The following is a 24860-nucleotide window of genomic DNA, read 5'->3' as shown; positions in this document are numbered from 1 at the left end:
AACAATTTAATCTAGAACGTTAACCGATAGGTTCTGTTCAAATATTGGTTTGGCTAGACATTTCCTGTGCTAGCTTACCCTTCAATACAATACAATACTTTTAAACAACTTTTTAGCTTTCCCTTTTTTTTTATTGTATTACTACCTGCATGTTTTGTCAAAAACGTTATTTAATTACATTGAAGAATTGATTTTCATATACAATTAAATAAAAAATTGGAAACAATGACATGACTTGAACCTCATGACATTTGACCTTTGTGCATGTAAATATTTGAGTTGCATTGGAGATTATAGGTATATCAGGTACGATTAGTAATTACCTTTATCTAACCTGCAAACCACACAAAATACAAAACTTTTGAACAGTCAACATTGATATAATATACAAACATTCAACTATATCAAAATGGCTCAATTCATAGGAAAATGGCAGGCTGGCAAAGGTTCAATGTCCAATTTTGAAGCATTTGGTAAAGCTATGGGTAAGTTATTTATTCAAATTCAAATGATAAAACGTCTGGCTGTTTTATTTGTGAAATTTTGTATCAAAATATTCTTCCCTTTATCACCAGAACTCTCATGTTGTATATCACAAAATAAGATGCTTATCTATGTGATTTGAATGATAACTGTAAATTGCAAGATATCGCTTAGAACTTTGCTAGAAATTGTTATATGTTTCATCATATGAGCTGTATTTGCTTACGGAATATAATTATTATACAGAACACATATGTATATATATTGAAAACTGTCATCTATCCATTACTGAACTGTCTACAGATTCCCCAAATCAAACAAGGGCTGTGAAAATCTGTAAATGAAATGTTAAAACGATCACTGTTCTTTATGCTTTAAAAAGTGTTCAACCATTTACACACTTTACGTTTTCTAACTTTAAAATAAAACAAATTCTCAAACAGTTCAACATATACAATTGATAAGTAGGAGATAGAAAGAAAGCAAAAATATCTCCTAATTAAAACGATATTCCCGGGCTTGTATTCCCTATCATAATTTCCTTGATAGTGGGTTGCTGCTCAAAAGGAAGCTATTAAACCAAGAGTTCAAAATTGTGAAGTTGAAATCATCCCGTCGTAATTTTAACTAACAACATAAACAACACGACAGGTGCCCCATGTTGAGCATGGTCTGTTTATCCTTCCGGGGCACCTGAGATGAACTCCTGTTTTTGGAGGAGTTCGAGTCGCGAAGTCTTTAATTTCCCATTTTATGTTTAATTTGTCTATTTGTCTTTTTCTTTTTGAGCCATGGCGTTGTCAATCTATTTTCGTTCTATGAGTTTTACTTTTCCTTTTTTTATCCTGACCCCTCCCCTATGGAATTGAAGCAAACTCTTCAGAAATTACACATTCATGTAAATCATATGGAGACATTTGTCACATTTTGAACTCGGGCATAACTATCAAAGTTTAGTAGTATGGAAAGTCAAATCATCAATCACATAGTGTATAAAGAAAGAAGAAGATGTCGTATGAGTTCAAATTAGACAACTCTTCATTAAAGTAACAATTCATTAATGAAAAACATTACAGGTTAAGTACGTCTTCAACACTGAGCATTGGCTCCCACCAAACAGCAAGCAATAAAGGTTTCCACGAATTACTAGTGTAAAACCATGCAACCATCGTTCTAACCTTAATAAAAACAAGAAACGTGCAACACTTATGAACTACATCAACAAACGACAACTACTGAACTTCAGAATCCAACTTGGGACAGGTGTAATAATTGAAGAATCTGTTTTTAAATTGAAATTTAGGCCTTCCTGCTGAAATACTTGAAAAGTTTGGAGACTCCACCTGGACTGCTACGTTCAGTAAAGATGGAGACACGTGGTCAGTTGAATTCGGTTCATCTGTTTCTCCGACAAGGACGTACAGTTACCAAGAAGGAAAGGAACTAGTAACAACAAATATGTTTGGAAAAGGTCTTAAGGTATAAATATGTTCAAGTTGGCAAAACTTAATAAGAAAAAACTAAATGCATACATACAATTTATATTAACAGGTATATGTGAAGGGAATCTTTCGCGTTCTAGGATATGTTCCAAAAAATGAATAAGTGAGCTGCTTATCAATTGCCACCTGGCTAGTTTCTAAAAAAAATTCATCAATGTTGTGAGTTGCCCATTACAATTTTTCTCTAGTGTTAATGAATTCTAATACAAAGCGTCAAAACCGTCTTGGATTTCTTGATATTATTTGTGGAAATGAAAATAAAACTAAGTTACCATACAGAATTTCTATCAAAACAAAGGCAAATGTTAGTAAAGACTGTTTGTTTTTATCATGGTTCAAGATTACATTGATTTATGTTCTAGCTCTGCTGCTGAAGCATGTAACTTAGGACAAATAAATGATTTCTGAACTGATACAGTTCAAACGGACAAGAGGTAGAAAAACAATCTGTTTTAAATAATTGCCATTCGTTTGTGTTTTGCTGTGCATGTAGTGATTTTGTGTCAAGGTAGTTACCCAATATCCTTTGGTTTTCTATTTGTACAAATAAAAACAGATTACTAAATGAATTATATTCCATGTCAAAATAATATGAGTAGAAGAGTCGACTTCTTGACTTGTATCAACCCTATGGACATGACATCCTCCACAAGTGGTATCGGCTTATATATTGTGAAAAAAACCCATTAATATATCACGCCGAAGGTTCGTTTTCAACAGCACCTATTTCATATACGCATATATAGATCTCATTATTTAGAAACAGTAAAAACAAATATAAATTATGAAGAATATTTCAGACAAAATTTATAGAAGGTTGTAACAAATCCATTTAGCTTGGGAAATACCTAGTAATAATTGTAACAATTTCTTTCAATTATTTGAATTGTATGCTTACTAATACTAGTTTTGTTCGTTGAAATTTATCTTATCTGCAATAATACAAAAGCTCAATGTTTTCACATTATTATCAATAAACGTTAGACAGAGCATTTGATATTTAGACCTAGTACTCCAAAGAGAGAGTATTTTCCATAAATATTTAACACGTTTGCTTCCATTTTTACATTCTCTAACCCAAACATTATGTTATATTTTAGTTAACAGCTACGTTTGATTCGGACACTAAAATGACAGTAATGGAACAGACTGAAGGCGAAAATGGTTGAAAAAGCCTGAAAGCAGTCCGAGAAATAAAGGGAGACAAGATGATATCTGTAAGTATGCACAAGCTATTGCATTTCGGTGGTGTAAGTTTGTTGCTGTTTTTTGTTGATTGTACAGCCATAAATAAGGCCATGGAAGATTTTTTCAATTATTTCTTGTTGTCATGTTTTGGCGTATTCAGCTTACTTTACAATATGTATATTTGTCATCGTTCAATGTTGTGTGGGGACAGAAACATATGTCTCTGGTTTGAAAGAGTGGCAAAAACATTGACGCTGCAGATGTAACAAACATACTGAATCAGCTTCAATTCTATGATCAGAATATTAGTATTTAATTGAAACAGAAACAGAATGGATATATATATTTATGTTTTGGTTTTTCAAAGACGTCGGTAAACTCAAATTCAATTTGTTGGTATGACACGATGTTTTTCAACGTAATAGGCATGAACCAAAACAAGTCTTTTATAAACTTCCTGTTTACAAAACTTTATTTTTTTTCGAAAAACTAAGGATGTTCTTATTCCAGGCACAGATTACCTTAGCCGTATTTGGCACAATTTTTTGGGAATTTTTTATCCTCAATTCTCTTCGTCACTGATGAGTCTTATGTAGTAAGGTACATTTGATAACTATTCTTATCGGCCAATTTATTTTCATTTCATGTAGACTAATGCATATTCTTATCAATCAATACAGTTATAGTTTCAATGACTACCATTTCCTTTATCTGAGGAGTGAAACACGATTCCTTGTGTTTAAAGTAAAATAAAAAAAAACAGACTAGAATTTGAAGACTTTGATGTTTTTACAAATTGACGACATGTATTTTAACAAAAATCACTGGTTCGAGAATTAGACACCCTTGGTAGACTCTTCGATTCCAAAATTGTTTGTCAGCAGCTATTTTTATTTTCAAAAACTTCAGTAAAGATAGCTAATATTTTAATTATATTAAAAATCTTTATAGAAAGATTCAAATAAAATAAAAAGACGCATATAATTAATCATACTATAACTCGTACAGAATTTTATCTAAATAAAAAATGTTCAACAAACCTTGAACCTTTTAGAATTGTACTCTTTAATATAGTTATGTTCAACCTATTTTGTAGACTGTTCAGGAACTTGAAAGTGGAGTATCGATGACCCAAGAATTCACAAGATGTTGATTGATGAAATTTTGTTAAAGCTACGGATAAACAATTATTGAAATTAACAATACAGATCTAGGCAAATACTTACATGTAGAACGTGCATGTTATAACATTTGACACAACAATTTCCTAGATGTGATTTCAATTACTAACTAGTAACTAGATAATTTGAAATTGAAAGGAATGTCATTTAAGAGTCGGCTGCTGAATTACGTATCAGTATGACTTTAAAGCAAACATACGTCTTTGAATGATAGCGATCGATATGTTGTTAATATATCCTAGACAATGGTTACACTGCACGCAATTTAAATAAAATACATTAGCAACTGTTTTACAGTTTAGTCTCTTTTTTTATGACATCCCAGCTCCATTATTCTAACAGGGGTGATCTGAACGGGATAACCCCCTTCCAGATCACCCCCGTTTGAGTTTCTTTGTTATGCATGCTTTCCTTTGTTCTATAATATTGTGGCGGGAATGTAAAGTCCCCTATAAAACTTATAATTAGATATATAATTATACGGAAAAGACTATCTATCAAAATTCAAGTAGAAACCATTAAGTGTATATACTCGGAATCGAACTCAAGACCTTTAGCACATCAAGCAACGACACATACCAGGACGACTGGATACGAACTATCAGTAATTAAACATACTTAAAGGAAGCCAGATATTTTTGTAAGTGGGGCTAGTTGGCAGACTCTTATTCAGTGGGGGTTTCAATTCTGTTCGTTAATAAGTGAGTTGTTAGACTGATTTCAATTCGATTTTACACTTTTTCAAAAGTGAGGCGAGTCGGTAAACAAGAGTGGGGCGATTTTTTTATAAAGTGGCAATATATTGTGGACCGATTGGCTAGTGGGGCGAGTTGACATTGTTTGAAATCTACTCATCGTGTTTCGGGGTAATGCAGGTTATAAATCATATAGTAATATATAAAGTATATTATAATGGTTGTGTGGCGTTCTAAACGAGATTTTATGAATTGTAAATGATTTTTCGTCTAATCTCAAACAGCTGGGATGAAAAATAGCCTCCGGCCATCGGGGTGATCTTACACTGACACACAAAGTCCGAGTGCGATAACTATTAATGATCGTTTGTAACACAAAAAAAACAAACAGAAAAAAGCTAAATATGGCTTTTGTTATCAGCCGATTATCTTCCAAATAAGTTCAAAATAAAATAGAATAAATATTATAGTCATCATTGTCACCATAATTAACGGGTCTATTTCGTGACGATGAGCTGTGTTTGTTAAAAGTAAAACTATCACTGTTTTCCCATATTAGTTTTCTTAAAATCGCATTTTTGCAAACATTTGCAAAATTTATCTTTGTATATAAAGAAAAACTTGGCATGAGTAACGTTTTATCATGTGCAGTACTACAGCCAACATTTCACATAATATTTCATAGCATATAAGAACTGTAGGTTAACCGATTAAATTTTTACCCCTTAATTCCTGTTTCAATCTTCAGTAATTGTGTAACCTCTAGTTTTCAAATTATTTTTGTACCAACACAAAATAAAAAAGAATGGTGCTTTTAAGACTCAGATTCTATTTCTGCGATGAAATACAGGGTTGACATTCTACAATTGTCAAATTTAAAGGATTTTCTTAAAAACTGTTTATGTTATAAATAATTGTATTTATAAAACACATATCACTATACAAATATAAAAAAACTTTAATTTCTACTCTCTTGCAAAAACAATATTAAAATATTAATGTATGCTTTTTAAATATTTTTCTTGATTTGTCTGTTCCTTTAACAAGTGTCCAAAATTTCAATTCCTTCTCACTGAAATGATGGTCTTAATTGTTTCACACCTGTTTTATCTGCATTGATTGTTTTATAGTAATTTTAATTAAGAAAAAGACATTTAATTCAATAAACATAATTGAAATCGGTAACAGTAATTGAGTAGGAATATTGAATAGTGTTTCTTTTATTAATTTTTAGCCTTCAGACGTACCTAAAAACAAACCAATTCTGTGTAGGGTTTGTGTTGCTTATCGTTTGTTCTATGTAATGTATTTTGTAGGGTGTTTCTTTTCTGTATCTGTTTTCGTTTTTGGAAAATACTTTGTCAGCTTCTCTACGACTTCAAAGTTTGAATTACAGGTTTACTCTCGTCTTCCCTCTATAAGACGCACCTATCTACCCTTTACCAGGCCAAATATTATTTTTATTATCATTGAATCTTTCTCTTTACTTAATTCACACAAATAATTGTTCACGTTATTGTACGTTGAAATACACAGAATATCGAACAAAATTAATGATATATGAGAACCAGATTATTTTTTAAGGATATTTCAAAATTAATTTTACATCTAATGAATAGGACACAACCACAATCTTGTTGATGATTGTTTGATATTCAACTTTGAATAATTATATGTTTTTAATATTATAATATATAGAAAAAGAGTGAAATGCCATTCTTATGTGTCAGTGCATTGAACAAACGACATGATCGATTAAATTGAAAAGTGTTTTTATATCATTTGAAACATATTAAAGTCCTGGTTTAATATTGACCCTGTGCGTTAAAAAGCATTCAATAAATCAGACAACTATAATAATTGATTTTGTACTGATCCTTGAGACTTACGGGTTTTTTCCGTAAAGTTTTGACATGAATCATCAATCGACAAGGACATATTGAAATATTTCCAAAAATAAATTGTTATGAATGTTTTTTTTTAACGATGCGATGTGACTAATCTTACAACCATGCTGACGGCAAATATCTACGTCAGCTAAACGATAATATGAAACATGAATATACACCCCACAGACAAATACTTTAATCTCGAGGGTACATCTATTGAATTCGTTCAAATATTGAATTGAACATATCCCGACCTCACTTTTAAATATAGAAATATCTGGGTCAAAACAACAGAACCAAAAAACTGTTTGGGTTGAAAAACTGTATACATGTTTCTTTTGATTGATTGACGCATATTTTTATTTATTTATTATAAAGACGCGTGCAAAGTATGATATCTTTTTCAGACATTCCATCCTAGCCCGTAAATATGAAAAAGAAGATGTGGCATGAGTGCCAATGAGACAGCTCTCCACAAGAGACCAAATGACACAGAAATTAGCACCTACATTTATAGGTCATCATACGACCTTCAACAACGAGCAAAGACCATACCGAAAAGTCAGCTATAAAAGCCCCAAAATGACAAAATTTGTAAAACAATTCAAACAGGAAAACTAACGACCTAATGTATGTACAATAAATGAACGAAATACAAATCTATTACACATCAACAAACGATAGTTATTGAATAACAGGCTGGTGACTTGGAACAGTAACATACATACATAATGTGGCGGGGTTAAACTTGTTAGTGGGATCCAGGCCCTCGCCCTAAACTAAAACAACAGTATTACATAAGAACGAGCTATAAAAATCAGTAAGGTCAATGTATTATTAATTCTGGATAGCATATAAGTATTTATTGATTTTCTGTTTCGAATTAAAGTATTTTCATCATTTTATGAATGTAAAGTTTTGATAGCGATGGTCTGGCATGCCATGCCGATCGGTATTTTTCTGTCATATCAACAATGACTGCAAGGACAATCCAATAAAATTGAGAATGGAAATGGGGAATGTGTCAAAGAGACAACAACCCGACCAAAATAAAAAAATACAACAGCAGAAGGTCACCAACAGGTCTTCAATGTAGCGAGAAATTCCCGCACCCGGAGGCGTCCTTCAGCTGGCCCCTAAACAAATATATACTAGTTCAGTGATAATGAACGCCATACTAATTTCCAAATTGTACACAAGAAACTAAAATTTAAATAATACAAGACTAACAAAGGCCAGAGGCTCCTGACTTGGGACAGGCGCAAAAATGCGGCGGGGTTAAACATGTTTGTGAGATCTCAACCCTCCCCCTATACCTCTAACCAGTGTAGAAAAGTAAAAGCATAACAATACGCACATTAAAATTCAGTTCAAGAGAAGTCCGAGTCTGATGTCAGAAGATGTAACCAAAGAAAATAAACAAAATGACAATAATACATAAATAACAACAGACTACTAGCAGTTAACTGACATGCCAGCTCCAGACTTCAATTAAACTGACTGAAAGATTATGATTTCATCATATGAACATCAGGCACAATCCTTCCCGTAAGGGGTTTAGTATCATAGCATCATAACATATATGAGAAGAACATAACCCGTGTCATGCCAACAACTGTTTTTAGAATAAATGTGTTTAGTTCCGACGCAAAGACCTTATCAGTGACTCAATATTAACTCCAAAATATGCAATCTTTAATGACTAGACAACAGTATCGTAATTATATCCCTTCTTAATAAGTCTATTCAAAGGTTTTGTAAGTTTACAACACTCTATATACAAACCATTTAATCTAGAACATAGGCTAATAGTAATGAAATTAACGGTACCAATTTTCTTGCACCAGATGCGCATTTCGACAATACATGTCTCTTCAGTGATGCTCGTGTCCAAAATATTTGAAATCCAAAGCTTATATAAAAGATGAAGAGCTTTAATCCAAAAGGTCTAAAAAGTATAGCCAAATACGTGAAAGTAATCAGAGCTTTGCATGAGGGAGATACATTCCTTAATTTATAATAATTTCTAATAATTTGTAACAGCATATTTTAATAACACAAAAAATCCGTATTTTCATGCTACTGGGCTGGTGATACCATCGAGGACTAATAGGTTTTGTTTAAATATTGGTTTGGCTAAACATTTCTTGTGCTAGCATGCCCTTCCATATTTTATTTAATTTGATAATAGTACAACATCAAAATCTGGAAGACTTTTTCGTGTTATTTACCTAATATCTCTTATATATCACTAAAACGATATGTTATAATGTGGTCCATAATGTTCTTGCAAAATATGTCATTTTTGGAATGAATTTACTTTTGTTTTGACAATTACGTTACTTTAATTATATTGAATTATTGATTTTCAAATATAATTAAATAAAAAAAATGGAAAAAAAGACATGACTTGAACACCATGAGATTAAACCTTTGAGCATGTAAATATTTGATTCGCATAAGAAATTATAGATAAACCAGGTAAGATTAGTGAGGTCGTTGTAACCTATATCTAACCTGCAAACCACACAAAGTCCAAAACTTTTGAACAGTCAACATAAATATATACTGAGCCGAAAAAAGTTTAGCAACACTCTTTTTATAATTTTTTTTAACAGTCGTACTTTTTTCCTGCTGATTGATTTCGCGCCATTTCAGCTTTGCACGGGTAAATTATGTTTTATATTCTGTATATGCAGTTTTTAAACCATACTAAAAACTTCCTTTTCACTAACGTTCTGAAACACACCATTGGTAAGAAAAACACAAACACCTTTGAAAAAATTGAATAGGAAGTCAACCAGCCCTCCCGAAAATGACAGTCAGAAAGGTCTTGAAATGGTTGATGCCAGAATGAGGGCTGCTGACATCATGGCTCGATTTAATGTGCAAAAGGCAACAGTTTAGAGACTAACAAACAGATATCGACAAATTACAACTGCACAGGACAGGTCTATATCTCGTAGACAAAAAAAAACTATCGTTAAGGGAGGAGCGCATCCTTCGCTTTAAATCAACACGTGACAAGTTTTTTTCGGGCCAAAAAGTAGTGGCATGGCTGGGAAATTGATTTTGAGAAACACTATTCTCATTTACGCATTTTGAACCTCCCGCGCTTCATACAAAGAAAACCCTAATGAATGTGAGTGATAAACATTCATGTTGCTTATGACATATCATAAATCAATTTTTTTATTATTAAAATTTTATGTTGGTTATGATTCTGTAATAAAATAAAATTTCACATTTGTGTTGCTAATTTTTTTTTGGCTCAGTATAATATACAAACATTCAACTATATCAAAACGGCTCAATTCATAGGAAAATGGCAGGCTGGCAAAGGTTCAATGTCAAATTTTGAAGCATTTGGTAAAGCTATGGGTAAGTTATTTATTGAAATTCAAATGATATAACGTCTGGCTGTTTTATTTGTGAATTTTTTTATCAACATGATTTTCCCTTTCACTATATCACCAGAACTCGCATGTTGTTTATCACAAAATAAGATGCTAATCTATAAAGATTTGAATAACAAACTGCAAATTGCAAGATGCCTCCTATAATTGTTTATGACATTAAAGCTGTATATGTATATTTAAACTGTATACATTGTGTATCTCTTTCATCCTATGAACTGTATTTTCCTTAAGGATTAAAGTATTAATATTATACAGAACTTAATTAACTGAAAACTTATTAAACATCTATTCATTACTCTACCGACTACTCATTTAGCAAGATTACACAAAGGCTGCAAAACTATATTAATATAATGTGCTTTCGACCAATTAATGCAAATGAGATTAGAAAACTTAAGCTTTTTTAATTAATAAGACCACTGTTCCTTAAGTTTACACCGTTAAATTACGTGTCCTATCTTTAAAATAAAATATCGTCTACGTAAATTTAGCAGTGACGAATCCATAAGGGGAAAAGGGGATGTTGTGTTCTGGTGGTTCGACGAGTAATGCATTTGAATGGGGACATATAGTTGGAAGCACCCCTTTTTATCCTGGGTTGGGAATCCCCTCCCATTTTAAAATAACTTGGTCCGTCCACGGAGACGTATTTACACTTGTATGCAAATTATTCCACCATTCCATGAATTTTAAAAAGTTTCCTTACAATTTGATATCACAATTTATTAGTTTGACGTCACAATTAAATGAGATTGTTGCTTGACGTCAGACGGAGCATATTAAATGTCATTCAGAGAAAAATTTCAGCTAAATATCAAAAGTATAAATACGTTTAATATGCAGTATGGTAAAAAACGGAAAGCCAGAAAACTAAATAACACATGCAATGGGAAACTATATACATTGCTAATACTAATGGCAACCACGACAAAACCCTGAAGATTGGCAATACTAATAACAACCATCAAAATTATCAATAGAAGAGATACACAATCACCAAACGGCTGGCATTACTAATAACAACCACAAAAAACGGACAGAAATCTAGTATTCATCTGCCACACCCTTCAAATAGTTCAATCATCAGTACATGCAGTAAGGAGACTAGCTTGGTACGAAAAAAAAAGTAAATAAACGTTTAGCACTTACGGAAATATATTCTACCGGAGTATAAGATTATGGTCATTATTCAATTGCTTAGTTACCATGACAGGTTGTATGAGCCAATAGTTATCCAAAATACCAAGCTTATAATTCAATTTTTCAGACACGCGGTTCGTCCACATCAGACTCATTAGTGACGCTCAAATCATAAAGAGATAAAAAAAAAAAAAAAAAAACAAGAACAAAATTGAAGAGCATTCAGGACCCAAAATTCCTAAGAGTTGTGTCAAATACGATTATCTATGCCTGGGCTTTGTTCTTTGTTGTAGGCCTTACAGTGACCTATAAATGTTAATAGCTATGTCATTTGTTCTTTTGTGGAGAGTTGTCTCATTGGCAATCATATCACATCTTTATATTTTATATATAGTCTGCGATCCAGTATGGAGAAACAATCTGGTAACGATCGATCATACTGCAAAAACGCTGTAGTTATAATAAGATATTACAGTATAACCGTGTCTGAGTACTACAATGGTAGTACAATTGGTGCACAAAGAGAGTTTATGGAGTCGACATAGTTATCAAATGTACCAGGATTATAATTTAGTACGCCAGACGCGCGTTCGTCTACATAAGACTCATAAGTGACGCTCATATCAACATATTTATAAAGCCAAACAAGTACAAAGTTGAAAAGAATTGAGAATCCAAAATTGCCAAAAGTTGTGAAACATACTCCTCAGAATCTACGTATTTCTGAATTATATAAACTATACGGAGACGATTAAAGCATTTTGTAAATAAAGCATAACTAATTAATACTGACGGAGGTCAAATCTTCAGTCACATACTGTATCTGTTTCATGATATCATTTAAAGCCTTCTTGATGAAATAACTGAAAAGTTTCGAGACTCTTCTTGGACTGCTACGATCAGTGAAGATGGAGACACGTGGTCGGTTGAAAACGAATCTTTGTTTCCCCGAAAAGGACATATAGTTACCAAGAAGGGAAGGAACTAGTTACAACAAATATGTTTGGAAAAGGTCTTAATTAAAATAAATTTGTTCTATATGTATTATCGTAGAACAAAATGCATACAAGTACTTTTGATTTTTGAACTCTGTATGCGTACATTGCCTATGAAAAAAAAATTTTAAAATTGTTTGTATGCACATTGAACAACAAATTTATGTGACGTATATAATTTTTCTAACGTCAGACACTCAAATCAATCCATGTGTTCTTAGACAGTAGATGTTATTGTGTCCTACTAAATTGTTCCCTTTAAAAAGTTTTGGATTCTCATATATTCTATGTATAATTTGTGGACTAGTTTGAATCTCGGTCTATTTCTGTAATTTATTCTTACATACTTTTGATTTTTTAACCCTGTATGCGTACATTGCCTATGAAAATTTTAAAATTGTTTGTATGCACATTGAACGACAAATTTATGTGACGTATATAATTTTTCTGACGTCGGACACTCAAGTAGATCCATGTGTTCGTGGATAGGTTTTTGTGTCCTGTTAAATTGTTCCTTTTAAAAGTTTTGGATTCTCATAAATTCTATGTATAACTTTTGGACTAGTTCGATTTCTGTAATTTATTCTTACATACTTTTGATTTTTTAACCCTGTCTGCGCTCATTGCCTATGTAAAATTTAAAATTGTTTATAATCCAGGTACTTTTGATAACTATTGTATGCACATTGAACGACAAATTTATGTGACGTATATAATTTTTCTGACGTCAGACACTCAAATCAATCCATGTGTTCGTAGATAGTAGATGTTGTTGTGTCCTGTTAAATTGTTATACGATGATGACTGATGTTCCCATATTTTGACTATTTTATTGATTGTGACTGTTTATTTAACGCATCATGTAAATGTAACGGAATTTGATGAGACTGTTATTAAAGTGAGAGGGTTAGCGCTATAGAACCAGGTTTAATCCACCATTTTCTACATTTGAAAATGCATGTACCAAGTCAGGAATATGACAGTTCTTGTCCATTCGTTTTTGATGCGTTTTGTTTTTTGATTTTGCCATGTGATTATGGACTTTCCAAATTGATTTTCCTCTGAGTTCAGTATTTTTGTGATTTTACTTTTTGTGAGGAACTTGTAACTTAGTTGTTGTTGTTTGTTTATTGTTTCACATCTGTTATGCTCATATTATGGACAACTATGTACAACTAGGTAGACACGATCAGTTTAAGATAATTCTAACCTTTGCCCTTTGTGTGTTTTTTGCAGTTTATTTGCTGATTTTGCGTTATTGGTGATACCCCATATCTTTTGTTTTTCTATTTGTATAAATATAAAATAACTTTTTGAATAATATTCCATGTAAGCATAATATGAGTAGTAAAGTCGACTACTTGAATGGTATTAACCCAATGAACATGATGTCATACAACAGTGGTATCGGCCCAGTTGTTATGAAAACCCATCAGTATGTATAATAAGCTGATGATTTCTCATCAACAGCACCTATTTCATATACGCATATATTAAAAGGCTCAGTATTAAGAAACAATCATACCACCAAAGAAATTGCAAAGAATATTTAAGACCAAGCCTACAAAAGTTGTATCAAATATGGCAAATCCATTCACTAGAAACAATTGTCACAAGGTTTTTTCAATTAATTTGAATGACATGCTCAGTAATATCAGGTTTGTTCAATGAAAATTGTACTATTTACAATCAAAACAAATCTCCATTTTCCCCATTATAACCAACCAAAAATGTTACAGTAGACAGATCATATAATGTTTAGACACATTGATTAAAGCCCCAGTGAGTCACACTGTCACGTTTCCAGCGCTACGTTTTACAACGTGTTGAAAGCGTAGCGAAACGGGAATATACGTAACGAAGTGTATCGAGACATAGTGATCCTTTGTTCAAAACGGGACCTGCCCCGTATGTTTTGAAAATTCAACAACAAACGTAGCGAAAATTGAAACGAAGTAGACACCTAGTAAATACGTATCAAAGCTTAGCGGTACGTAACAAAACATGGTAACTACGTATCGAAACGTATCAATGCGTCGTGGGAACGTGGGTCTACATGTACTTATACGGTTTTTTTTTAATTCAAAACGTAGTTGAAACGTAGCATTTTAAAACGTAGTAAAACGTGACAGTGTGACTGGGTTTTTAAAGAGTATTTTCAAGAACGATTAGCACTTTTGTTTATTTTTCACAATTCTATAACCAAACCATACATGGAACTTGATATTTCAGCTAACAGCCACGTTTGATTTCGATATAAAAATGACTGTAATTGAACAGACTGGAGGCGAAAAACAGTTCGACAAGATTAAATATATGATTTAATAGTACTAAAAGTAATTTGAAAGTTAATCTTTTGTATCCTTTAATGTTGATATACTACCAGCGGGCTAGCATAATTGATAAGTAATTTACTTCAAACCAATATCAATGATAAGTGCTGTCTTAAAATTGTGATGTGAGAATTTTATGTTCAGGCGAAAATTCTTCTTTTACTTGGGATTAAGAGTGAGAATGAAATCGCGGTTCCGTTAGATTTTATATAAAACATATTTCAGTTATAAATTAATATTCAAAACTTCTTTGTTTGAACAGCGGTATACTACTGTTGCTAGTCTAGAATTGTACATGTATATGTTTTTCATGTAGATAGTACAGAATAGTTATAGTGCCTATCGGTGCATCAATTCCAAAATTATAAATATGAAGCAATTATTTTTTTAAATAAAACCAACATGATTCAAAGATAATATTTGAATTTCATAATTTCATAGAGTGATCAAAACTTGTACACTGCAGATGTAACAAAAAATGAATCAACTCAAATTATATGAACAAAATACTAGTATTAAACCGAAACAAAAAGAAAAGAAACTTATATTTTCGCTTTTACGAAGGCGTCAATCAACATATAAGCCATCAACCGGACAATTTAGCCTATCTACGTGTAGACTAATCTGTTCATACCAATGAACACATATACTGTTTCAATGTCTTCTGTTTTCAAGTTTTAAACACGACACCTGTGCTCAAAGATTAAAAAAAAAAGACAGGAACTTGAAGACTCCGACGGTTTTACGAACTGAAGGCACATAATTCAACAAAATTCACAGGTTTGATAAAAAGACAGGTTTGAAAGACTCTAGAAACCCGAATGTTTTTGTCAGCAGAGGGATATTCAAGACATTCACATGCATAGCTGCTATTATATTCGAAAATTTAAATAAAGATAGATAAATATTTATTAATCATAAAATATGCGTATAGAATCAATAATAATTAAAAAAAAAACCAGTATATCGTCGCCGATGGGCTTCTAAATTGTTGTATATGACTTTTGTTGGCTAAAAATACTTGTTGACACCAATGGTCTGGGCGGAAGGAAATCTTTAATAATACAAAATAGCACACAGTTAGACCAATCAAAATGTGTGAAATAAGACATATTATAAAATTGCCAATAACAGTTGTTTGTAAATTTTGCTTCCAAAATGGTGTATGAAAACTTGAAAATCGTTGGAGAATGGCTTTGGGAAAAAATAATAGTACATTTCTTTATTTCTGTGAAAATAATTTAAGTTCTTGGATAATATAGAAAGGTCAAAGTTTTTATTTCATTGCTATTTACAAAAATGTACAAGTTCACATACGACATTGTGGAAGCATGCATGTTGCCAAATTTTCAAAGCCTGAATGGAGAGATTACAACATTTTTGAAGTCTAGCGACGATATATAATTAATAGTATTAAGGTGTGAACAAAAAATACAGGGATTTCTTTTTCTGTTAAATAGTAGATATTACAATTTTGTTATATCCTGGAAACTGGTTACGTTGTACAAAAAGTATTTCTTAAATTTGCACTTTTCAAAAAAAATGTGCAGAATTTATCTTTGTTTGAAATAAAAAAATAAAAGTTTTATCCTGTCCAGTACTATAGAAAAAATTATCACATAACATTTCAATGCATATAAACAAATAACCATCATTGGAAGTGACGTTTTTTCTGACGTTTTTTCTGACATCTGGCGTACAAAATTATAGTCCTGGTGCCTTTGATGGCTATTTCCATTGTAAAACTGGTCATTTCAAGCATTTCTGTCAAGTTTTGTCATATTCAATTCAAAAGTTTGAAAAAAATCTAGTATAATGAAAGACAACATCTACAGCTGTTCGAGCAAAATTTCTTCGACAAATTCAAACCAAGCCGAATCAAGATAGATTATAGTGTGTACCAATAAATGAACAAATATTAAAAAGTACATTCTAAATATGTGCGCACGGTCAACGCTTTAACAACCCTATGAAGTTACAAAAAGAAGCTTTCCATAATTATAATCATATTTTTTAATAATGCAAAGACGAATTTTATTAAAAAAAATCATTCAATTCACTTGTGCACTTTATTGTGGGACCTTGTGTTATCATAAAGGATACGTTTTATTGTGCAATGCAATTGCTTGAGTATAACACGTGATATACAGTTAGCCAATCAGAATAACGTATTATTATGAAACATCTAATGTAATTATTTGCATATGAAAACCTTAAATTTTGTAGATTTTTCATCAAACTTGATTGTTAAAGATCAAGCAACGCATTATTTGATTGTGAAAGCGTGACCAGACTTACTATTCTAATCAGAAAAAAATATGTATTTTACCAATTGCTATACTTGCAACTGTTGGAGGTTTGTAACTATTTCGATAGGAACAAACATTTATTTAGCTTTCATTTTTACAGTTCAAGAGTGTTGAACTTTTATTTTCCTAACATCAAATACTGCAAGTGTGGAATATTGCCTTCATTATATCCTCTCCTTCGTAAACCCATTTTTTTCATGTTCAATAGGTAAACTCTAAGTGGGAAACCATGTGATTGTTTAATGTCTGGTGCACACAAGCAAAAGAAATTACATTTAAGCCGAATTGAATTCGACTCGATTTATTCCCCCTCCCCATATACCGCTACAAAAAGGGGAATGCATAAATTAAAAACAGCATAACTCGATCTAAAACTACAAATGCAATTGAGTTGAAAATGTACTTGGCCTCACAGACACTTGTGTTAGAAAAATTATCTATATACATGTACGTTAGATTAAGGTATCCGTTATATTTTTTTCTGAGAAAAGTGCCTGTGCTTGATCTTTTTTAAGCACTACGACATTGTGCATTGTTTTTAAACAAATCAATTGATCAGTGTTCGATTCAAGAGGAAACATTCTTGCTGCTTTCAATATAATAGGAACGTTTTGGCAATTTACAAAGTTAAACAATGGGATCCAAAGTTTTTCGTGAATGGACGAGAAGGTCGATTTTGCTATTATGCAATCGGCAACAAATGTACACCTTGTATATCTATAGCACCGTTAAGGGTTTAAAGATCGAATACAAGATATACACAATTACTTACAGAATTCTTTTTTAACAACAAACACGTGTCAAGAATTTGAAATAAATTTTCAAAGATGCGAAACCTACATTTTTATGCAAAATCGGCTGAATTGGTAGCAGAGAAAGATTTAGCGGGATGACAGATGGCCATAGGTCCCCTTTTTATATATGTATTTACATTACAAAAAACATTTATTAATTTGAAAAAAGTGGTTATTAATTTATACCATAGAAAAGTATAAAAGTAGCTAAGAAAGCGAGATTTTGATTGGATAAAACAGTTAATTAAGCATAAGCTAAAACCATTTTAGCATAAGCTAAAACCATTTTAGCATAAGCTAAAACCATTTTAGCATAAGATAAAAACCATTTTAGCATAAGATAAAATCATTTACGCATAAGCTAAAATCATTTTAGCATAAGCTAAACTCATTTTAGCAAAAGCTAAATTCATTTTACCATAAGCTTAATTTAAGGATGATTGGGGAATAGAAATATGGTCACTTGGTAGTTCTCATATGTAGTTATGCAAAAAAACAACATTCATTTCCGTTTTCTGTTCTGTAATAGAAGATACAATTTGGTGAAATGCAACTAGAAATTAACAAATAAGGGGAGATAACTCTGCAATTTGCTATCATTCTAACCAATTTTCTAACCAAGTTATTTGATATTACCCGACACACACAAACAAAAGACCAATAATTTTTAACTTGTTGATGGTTAGTATTAAAAAGCATGATTCGCTCGGTGGGTTTTTTTCTGATCATGTTTTGATTTTAACCTAAATTGGCTGATTTTTCCAAAGACTGGCACTTAAAGCCAATAAAGTCATTTTTTTTCTGAAAGAACGTGCGATATCATATAAGAAAAATTGATTGTCAAAACATAACAAATAATCAAGTTAAAAAGTTAACGTTTTCAATCTTTATCATGCTTATAGCTTGCTGTTTGGTTTGAGCCAAGGCTCCGTGTTAAAGGCCATTTTTATTTATATTCAAATTACAAAGATAATTCCTGATACGTATTTCTAATTATTTTTTTTTAGGCGTTGAGAACCTCTGTTGACCTCACAGTTTAAATGTGTATAATAAGTACGTCTTGAGCAGTGGGCAAACGAACGTTCACATAATTTGTCCCAGTCAATGAATGGTCGTAGCTACACTGATATGAATTTCATTCTATTTGTTGATTGACTAAAATGTTTTTCATTCGATTCATGACAAAAGCCAACAAAAAATTCTTTCTTGTACATGTTACCTATTTTAAATGTTGAAATTATATATGAATGGGGGTAATTTTACAAGTAAAAAATAGAACAAATCGCCATTGACGATTGTTTATAATACATAGATAAACGTTCTACTTAAAAAAATGTTATACTTAAAAATTATGTTTATTGACTTTTCTATTTCACAATAGTAAACTGAGATGTATTACAGTATTAGTTCAATCAATCTTAAACTAAGTCAGACAGTTAAAGGACATTCTACTTTCTTGCAGAATATGTATGAGAAAGTTCTACTTAAAAATGATTTCACCAAATAATCCAATTTATTGACTTTTCTATTTCTTAATAATATAGAATGCGGTACATTTAAGCACAATCTAACATTTAATATGTAATACCCATCTTTGATTGGACATTTAAAGTATTTTTTTAGGTTGTTTTTTGTTCTGTAACTAGAACGTTCAACTTTAAAAAATGATGACCTGCTAACCTAATATCCCAACAGAGGTAGCTATATAAAGAGAAACTACTATATAACCCACGCGTATTTAACGACCACAAAAGTTTAACATCCGATCTTTTAGCGTGTTCATCAATATGGCTCAATTTTTAGGAAAATGGAAATCAGTATCTATGTCCAATATGGAAGGTATAGGAAAAGCTTTAGGTAAGTCAGGATTTTAATGTTTGATATATATATTAATTTTGGGCATGTTCCTTTGATAACTATTTACACCCCTGGGTGGATTCTACTGCATAAGGACGTTTCGCCTACGAAAGTATCACCAGCCTATAGGTAATAGTCAGCACTTCGATGTTGACATGAATATCAATTATATCATTTTTTATTTTTTTATGAATTTACTGTTTGCAAACGTATGAATTATTCGAAATACTAATGATTTTCTTATCCCAGCCATAGATTAACCTTAGTCGTATTTGGAAGAACGTTTTGGAAATCTTGGTCCTCAATACCCTTTAATTTTATAATTGTTTGGCTTTTGAACTATTTTGATCTGAGCGTCACTAATGAGTTTTATGTAGACGAAACGTCCTTCTGGCGTATCCAATTATAAGCCTTGTACCTTTGATAGCTATATTCATTGAAAATGGAATTTATATGTCATTTAAATATTTCATATACATGTTCCTTGCAATGACGTGATCTTTTTAACTTATATGTATAACAAAGTATATTCAATTTAGCAAAGCATTTTAAATTAGGAAACGGGTTTCATACAAAGCTTTTCATTCCATGTTTTACAGACAATTTCCCAATTTTTCCAATATAATTGCTGTTCTGATTAATTTGACTTTGTCAAATCCGTGTAGGTGGGGTTTTTTTTAAACTCAATACCGCATGTTCGTTCGAGTCATACATCCCTTTATGAACAAGAACGCTACATATAAGAACTTTTTTTGGAATTGGTATTATACGTCATGCTCTCGTCATACTCTTCATCTTTACTTCACCTTTTTTGTTGTTGTTGAACAAAAGATATTTCAATAAAAATACCCCTTATCATGGTAGAGTGATTCTTTTGAACATTAAATTTACTTAACCTCGTTTTTAAAGGTTTAATATTTTGAAGTGGTAGAGAATCTTATTTTTTTCACTCTTTTATATCTAAATTATAACTCGTCAGATTGTAATCTTAGTGTATCATTAAATCAAACTTTACTTTAATTTTCGTAATGGTCACGCCAATCTAACAATCATAGCACAGAAATGAAGTGGTTGGCCCGAAACCACTTTTTCCGTTTCTCAGACTTTGTAAAAAGATCCAGTTTCTGAGCAAAATTTTGATGAATCAAGGTTATGTTAAAGAACATCGTCATTCTTCTACATCCTACGGAAGATAATAAGACCTCGTTGATAAATATTTCGTATCAACTTCACATTTTATATACAATGGTGTTGAGTATAATTTCTAGATACTGACGTTGATTATCATCTTGATGTTATAGTGTTCGTTAGCTCGTACATTATAACCATTGCTGTTTAGTCATGTGTTTGTTAAAGTGTTTTGACGTCGCTCGGTATTTATAATCCCGTCATGGTGTTATTGTGCTACGGTAAATTTTTGTATTCCTGTATTTCAATTTTGTTAAATTAATGTGCTTTGTCTATATTCTTGTTGCTTTTCTTTGTTGACATATTTGTTTGTTTTTATAGTCATTTAGATATCAGCCTAATGATGACTCCTGAGCCTTCTATTTTACATTGTTTCCTATTATGTCTTTTTGTTTTGTTTACACATTGTTGTCAATATAATAAATTTTACGGGACTGTCAAGCACGTGGGAGGTTTAGATATTTTTGTTATTTTACATGCTACCAGGATAAACAGTCTAGTCCAATACATTCAAATTTTATTGAAACTATATATTTCATTTTCAGAAAATATAATGTATAAGTACAGGTAAACGGCTTAACACTTACAGACAATTATAAGTGTGAACACAATCGAAGTAAATTGAACACAAAAGAAGGTGTGTAAATTGATGTATTATTTCCCCCTTCAGTGTGACGATTTCAAAGTTGCATTTTGCAATACATGGTACAACAAGAGCCACCTTATAACTGGTGGATACTTCACTTTTAAGTTATTCATACAGTTATATTCATTTTCATTTATTATATTTATGACATAAAATATGTATTACACTTTAAGGCTATTCAGATGAAATGATTAAAATGGCAAGTGCATCCACCTGGACATTTGAATTCACCAAAGATGGAGATAGGTGGACAGTGTCGAATGAATCTAACAACACACCCAAATCAACAAATACTTACGAAAAAGAAGGAAAAGAATTGGTTACAAAAGGCCCATCTGGAAAATGTATGAAGGTAGTATCAATTTAAGTATATGGTAATGATATATTACATTTCTATCCAAGCTTATTAAGTGCAAATGATATCTACAAATGGTTTTTTTTCTGTAATATAGTCCATCTTCAGTTAAACAAGAGCATTTGTTTGTCGATTCTACATGTATGGGAGCCTCATAATTGATTTCAGACCATGTGCAACCATAATCTACGAATTTTATGTCATATATGCATCATGGAGGTGAAATGCAAAACACGTTGCCGACCCGTTGGGAAACAAATCTGAATTTGGGTTGGTTGACAGGTCCTTATTTGATATGTCAGGAATTCAGATTTGATTTTGTTCAAGTCTAATGTTTTCTCGTTTAAATGTTATGATTTTGGTTATGCTTATAATTCGATATGAAAGTTCAACTTATATTGATTAATAAATCCATATTGCCTTAACTATTTGTCTTTCACACAAGTACAAGTATAGTCTTTAAAAGTAGGAGTATTTACTAGAATCACGTAGCGTGTCATTGTACATGACACTGAAAAACTTCTTAGTAAGGCAAACTCGTTAAACTATTTCAACGTTCATATTAATAGATTTTAGATTTATTTTTACTTAAACTTTGAACTTTATCTGATTTATATAATCGTGAATTAATTATAAAACAACTCTACACAAGAAACTAATTGCCACATAATTTAACAGTTATAGATCACAGTACGGCATTTAAAAAGAAGCAACGCCAATACTGCGAAGTTAGCTGTAAAAGGTCCCGAAATTACCAATGTAAAACAATACAAACGAAACAACTAACGGCCATATTAATGTAAAACCAACTGTACGAAAATCAAATATATAACACAGCAACAAATGACAGCAACTGAATTAGAGGCTACTTTGGTCAGGCACATACATACACACGGTAGAAGAATACAACATGTTAGCAAGAACCCCCCACCATCCCCCCACCAAACCTGAAACAGTGGTGTAATAGTACAACACAAGAACGAACTCGTCAGATCGATACAAATATATATATATATATATAGTCAAATCATAGAATGAACGTAACCGGGTACTTGTACATTCCAAATCAAATTGTTTGCAGTCGTGTTCATGCGAAGTTATTTTAAAATGTACATCACTACAAATTTTTAAACGCACTTGTACTTTTCCATGTCTCGACAAATCCTTTTAAGTAAATAACAAAAATAATAATATGTTTGATTTGTGCAAAGAACTTGAAAAAAACTTAAACCAGTGATGGGATTACAAAAAAATGCGACGTAGTTTACTTTTTTATAGAAAACCTACATTTGTCTATTTGTCACTTTGAAAATTCATCTGTTAGTTGCTTCTTGTGTTTTAGCTTATCATCAAATTTGACTCGGATACCAAAATGACTGTAATGGAAAAATGGGAACAAGCAACTGGATGGAAAGATGTGAAACTCGTACGAACGATTGAAGGCAATACAATGACAGCAGTGAGTATAAAATAAAAGAATATAATATGGCAAAACTAAGTCATTTGATGAACGGCATTTATTCTTGATTGAAAGTTGTCTCATTTGCACTCCTACCACATTTTCTCAAAACAAATGACAAAAATATAAAATATAAGACATAAGTGGATTTGTTTTTAATGATGGTATTTATGATGAGTGCAGCATTGCCTATGTTAAAAACTGCACTGAACAATATGATAATTATTAAAATTAATGGTAAAAATCATGATTTTGAAGTTGCTAACCTAACACAAATAATACCTCTATTTTGATATTTTGCATCTGTTAACATAATTAACAAACAATAAGTCAAGTTTCAGTTATGCATTGCACATTTTTTTCATCAAATAAAAGACGAACTATCGTTATTTTGCATTTAATATACAAACTCGTAAAAGGTGCAGGCAGGAGTAATAAAGATTTTTCTTAACTTTGAATTAAGTGGGAAAATATTCCCCAAAAAAAGGTGACATGTATCAAATTCAATTGCTCTCTTTTGTGTGGATTTCACCGTTTGTAGTAGTCTTTTAAATTTAACATCTTGAAATTCTTTACTTCTCTATTAGAGCTCAAACAAAACAAAAAAATGAACATCAATTGCAGGATCTGTCTTGATTTAAGATTTCGGTGCATTTTATGCCATACAAAAATACGATTGAAATATATTGATATATAATTAGCTGGTTTCCATTTAAGGTTTTGGAAGATTTGGAAAGTGGTGAAAAGATGACCCAAGTTTTCGAGAGATGCACATAGATTGAGTAAACAAAATAGTGGAGTGGTAATAAGCGTCATAAATAGATCCTGTTTGAATATTTACTATTGTATATTGTAATGCTAACTGAATATGGTTGTAATAAAATGCGATGTAGAAAAAGCAACATAGGAAGGACTTCAACGAATCTCAAGCCACCACATTTTAAGAATTTCACATTTAAATCTGATATTAAAACAAAAAGATTGTTTTTGAGGCAGCATTGTAATAAACCCTTTTCTATCATAATGTTGTTTGTTTAATTTTTTATTAGCATTTTTTTCGATAAAAGATGGGCAAAAAATACCAGATGCACAGTCAAACTCATAGGTTGAAAATAAACTGACAACGCCATGGCTAAAAATAAAAATACAAACAGACAAAGAAAGTACAGAAGACACAACATAGAAAAGCAAGGACTAAGCAACACGAACCCCACCAAAAACTAGGGATGATCTCAGGTGTTCCGGAAGGGTAAGCAGATCCTGCTTCACATCTGTTCAGGATAATTTTATATTAAAGGATCAATCAAGCGTATTACTTTTTTTTTAAAAAGGCGCAAGATACCAAAAGGTAAACAAACCTATAAAATACAAGTTTATACAAGTGCCAAAATCCTTACAAAATGACGAACAGTCAATTACCCTATATA

General features: G+C 31.6%; 2 protein-coding genes across 2 annotated transcripts; both read left to right on the top strand.

The window, feature by feature from the left end:
• Window positions 1-334: 334 nt before the first annotated feature.
• Window positions 335-4645, top strand: LOC134683710 (fatty acid-binding protein 2, liver-like). The gene is made up of 4 exons (XM_063543024.1): window positions 335-485; window positions 1787-1962; window positions 3086-3202; window positions 4270-4645. The coding sequence occupies exons 1-3, from the start codon at window positions 410-412 to the stop codon at window positions 3152-3154; spliced, it is 321 nt and encodes a 106-aa protein (XP_063399094.1). The 5' UTR covers window positions 335-409; the 3' UTR covers window positions 3155-3202; window positions 4270-4645.
• A 15023-nt stretch (window positions 4646-19668) lies between these two features.
• LOC134683709 (fatty acid-binding protein-like) lies at window positions 19669-24406 on the top strand. The gene is made up of 4 exons (XM_063543023.1): window positions 19669-19785; window positions 21793-21971; window positions 23317-23433; window positions 24151-24406. The coding sequence occupies exons 1-4, from the start codon at window positions 19716-19718 to the stop codon at window positions 24208-24210; spliced, it is 426 nt and encodes a 141-aa protein (XP_063399093.1). The 5' UTR covers window positions 19669-19715; the 3' UTR covers window positions 24211-24406.
• Window positions 24407-24860: the final 454 nt, after the last annotated feature.

The sequence above is a fragment of the Mytilus trossulus genome, chromosome 9, assembly GCF_036588685.1.
Source record: "Mytilus trossulus isolate FHL-02 chromosome 9, PNRI_Mtr1.1.1.hap1, whole genome shotgun sequence".
Lineage (NCBI taxonomy): Eukaryota > Metazoa > Mollusca > Bivalvia > Mytilida > Mytilidae > Mytilus > Mytilus trossulus.
Note: the sequence above shows the minus strand (reverse complement) of the source record. Positions and strands in the feature narration are given on the sequence as shown.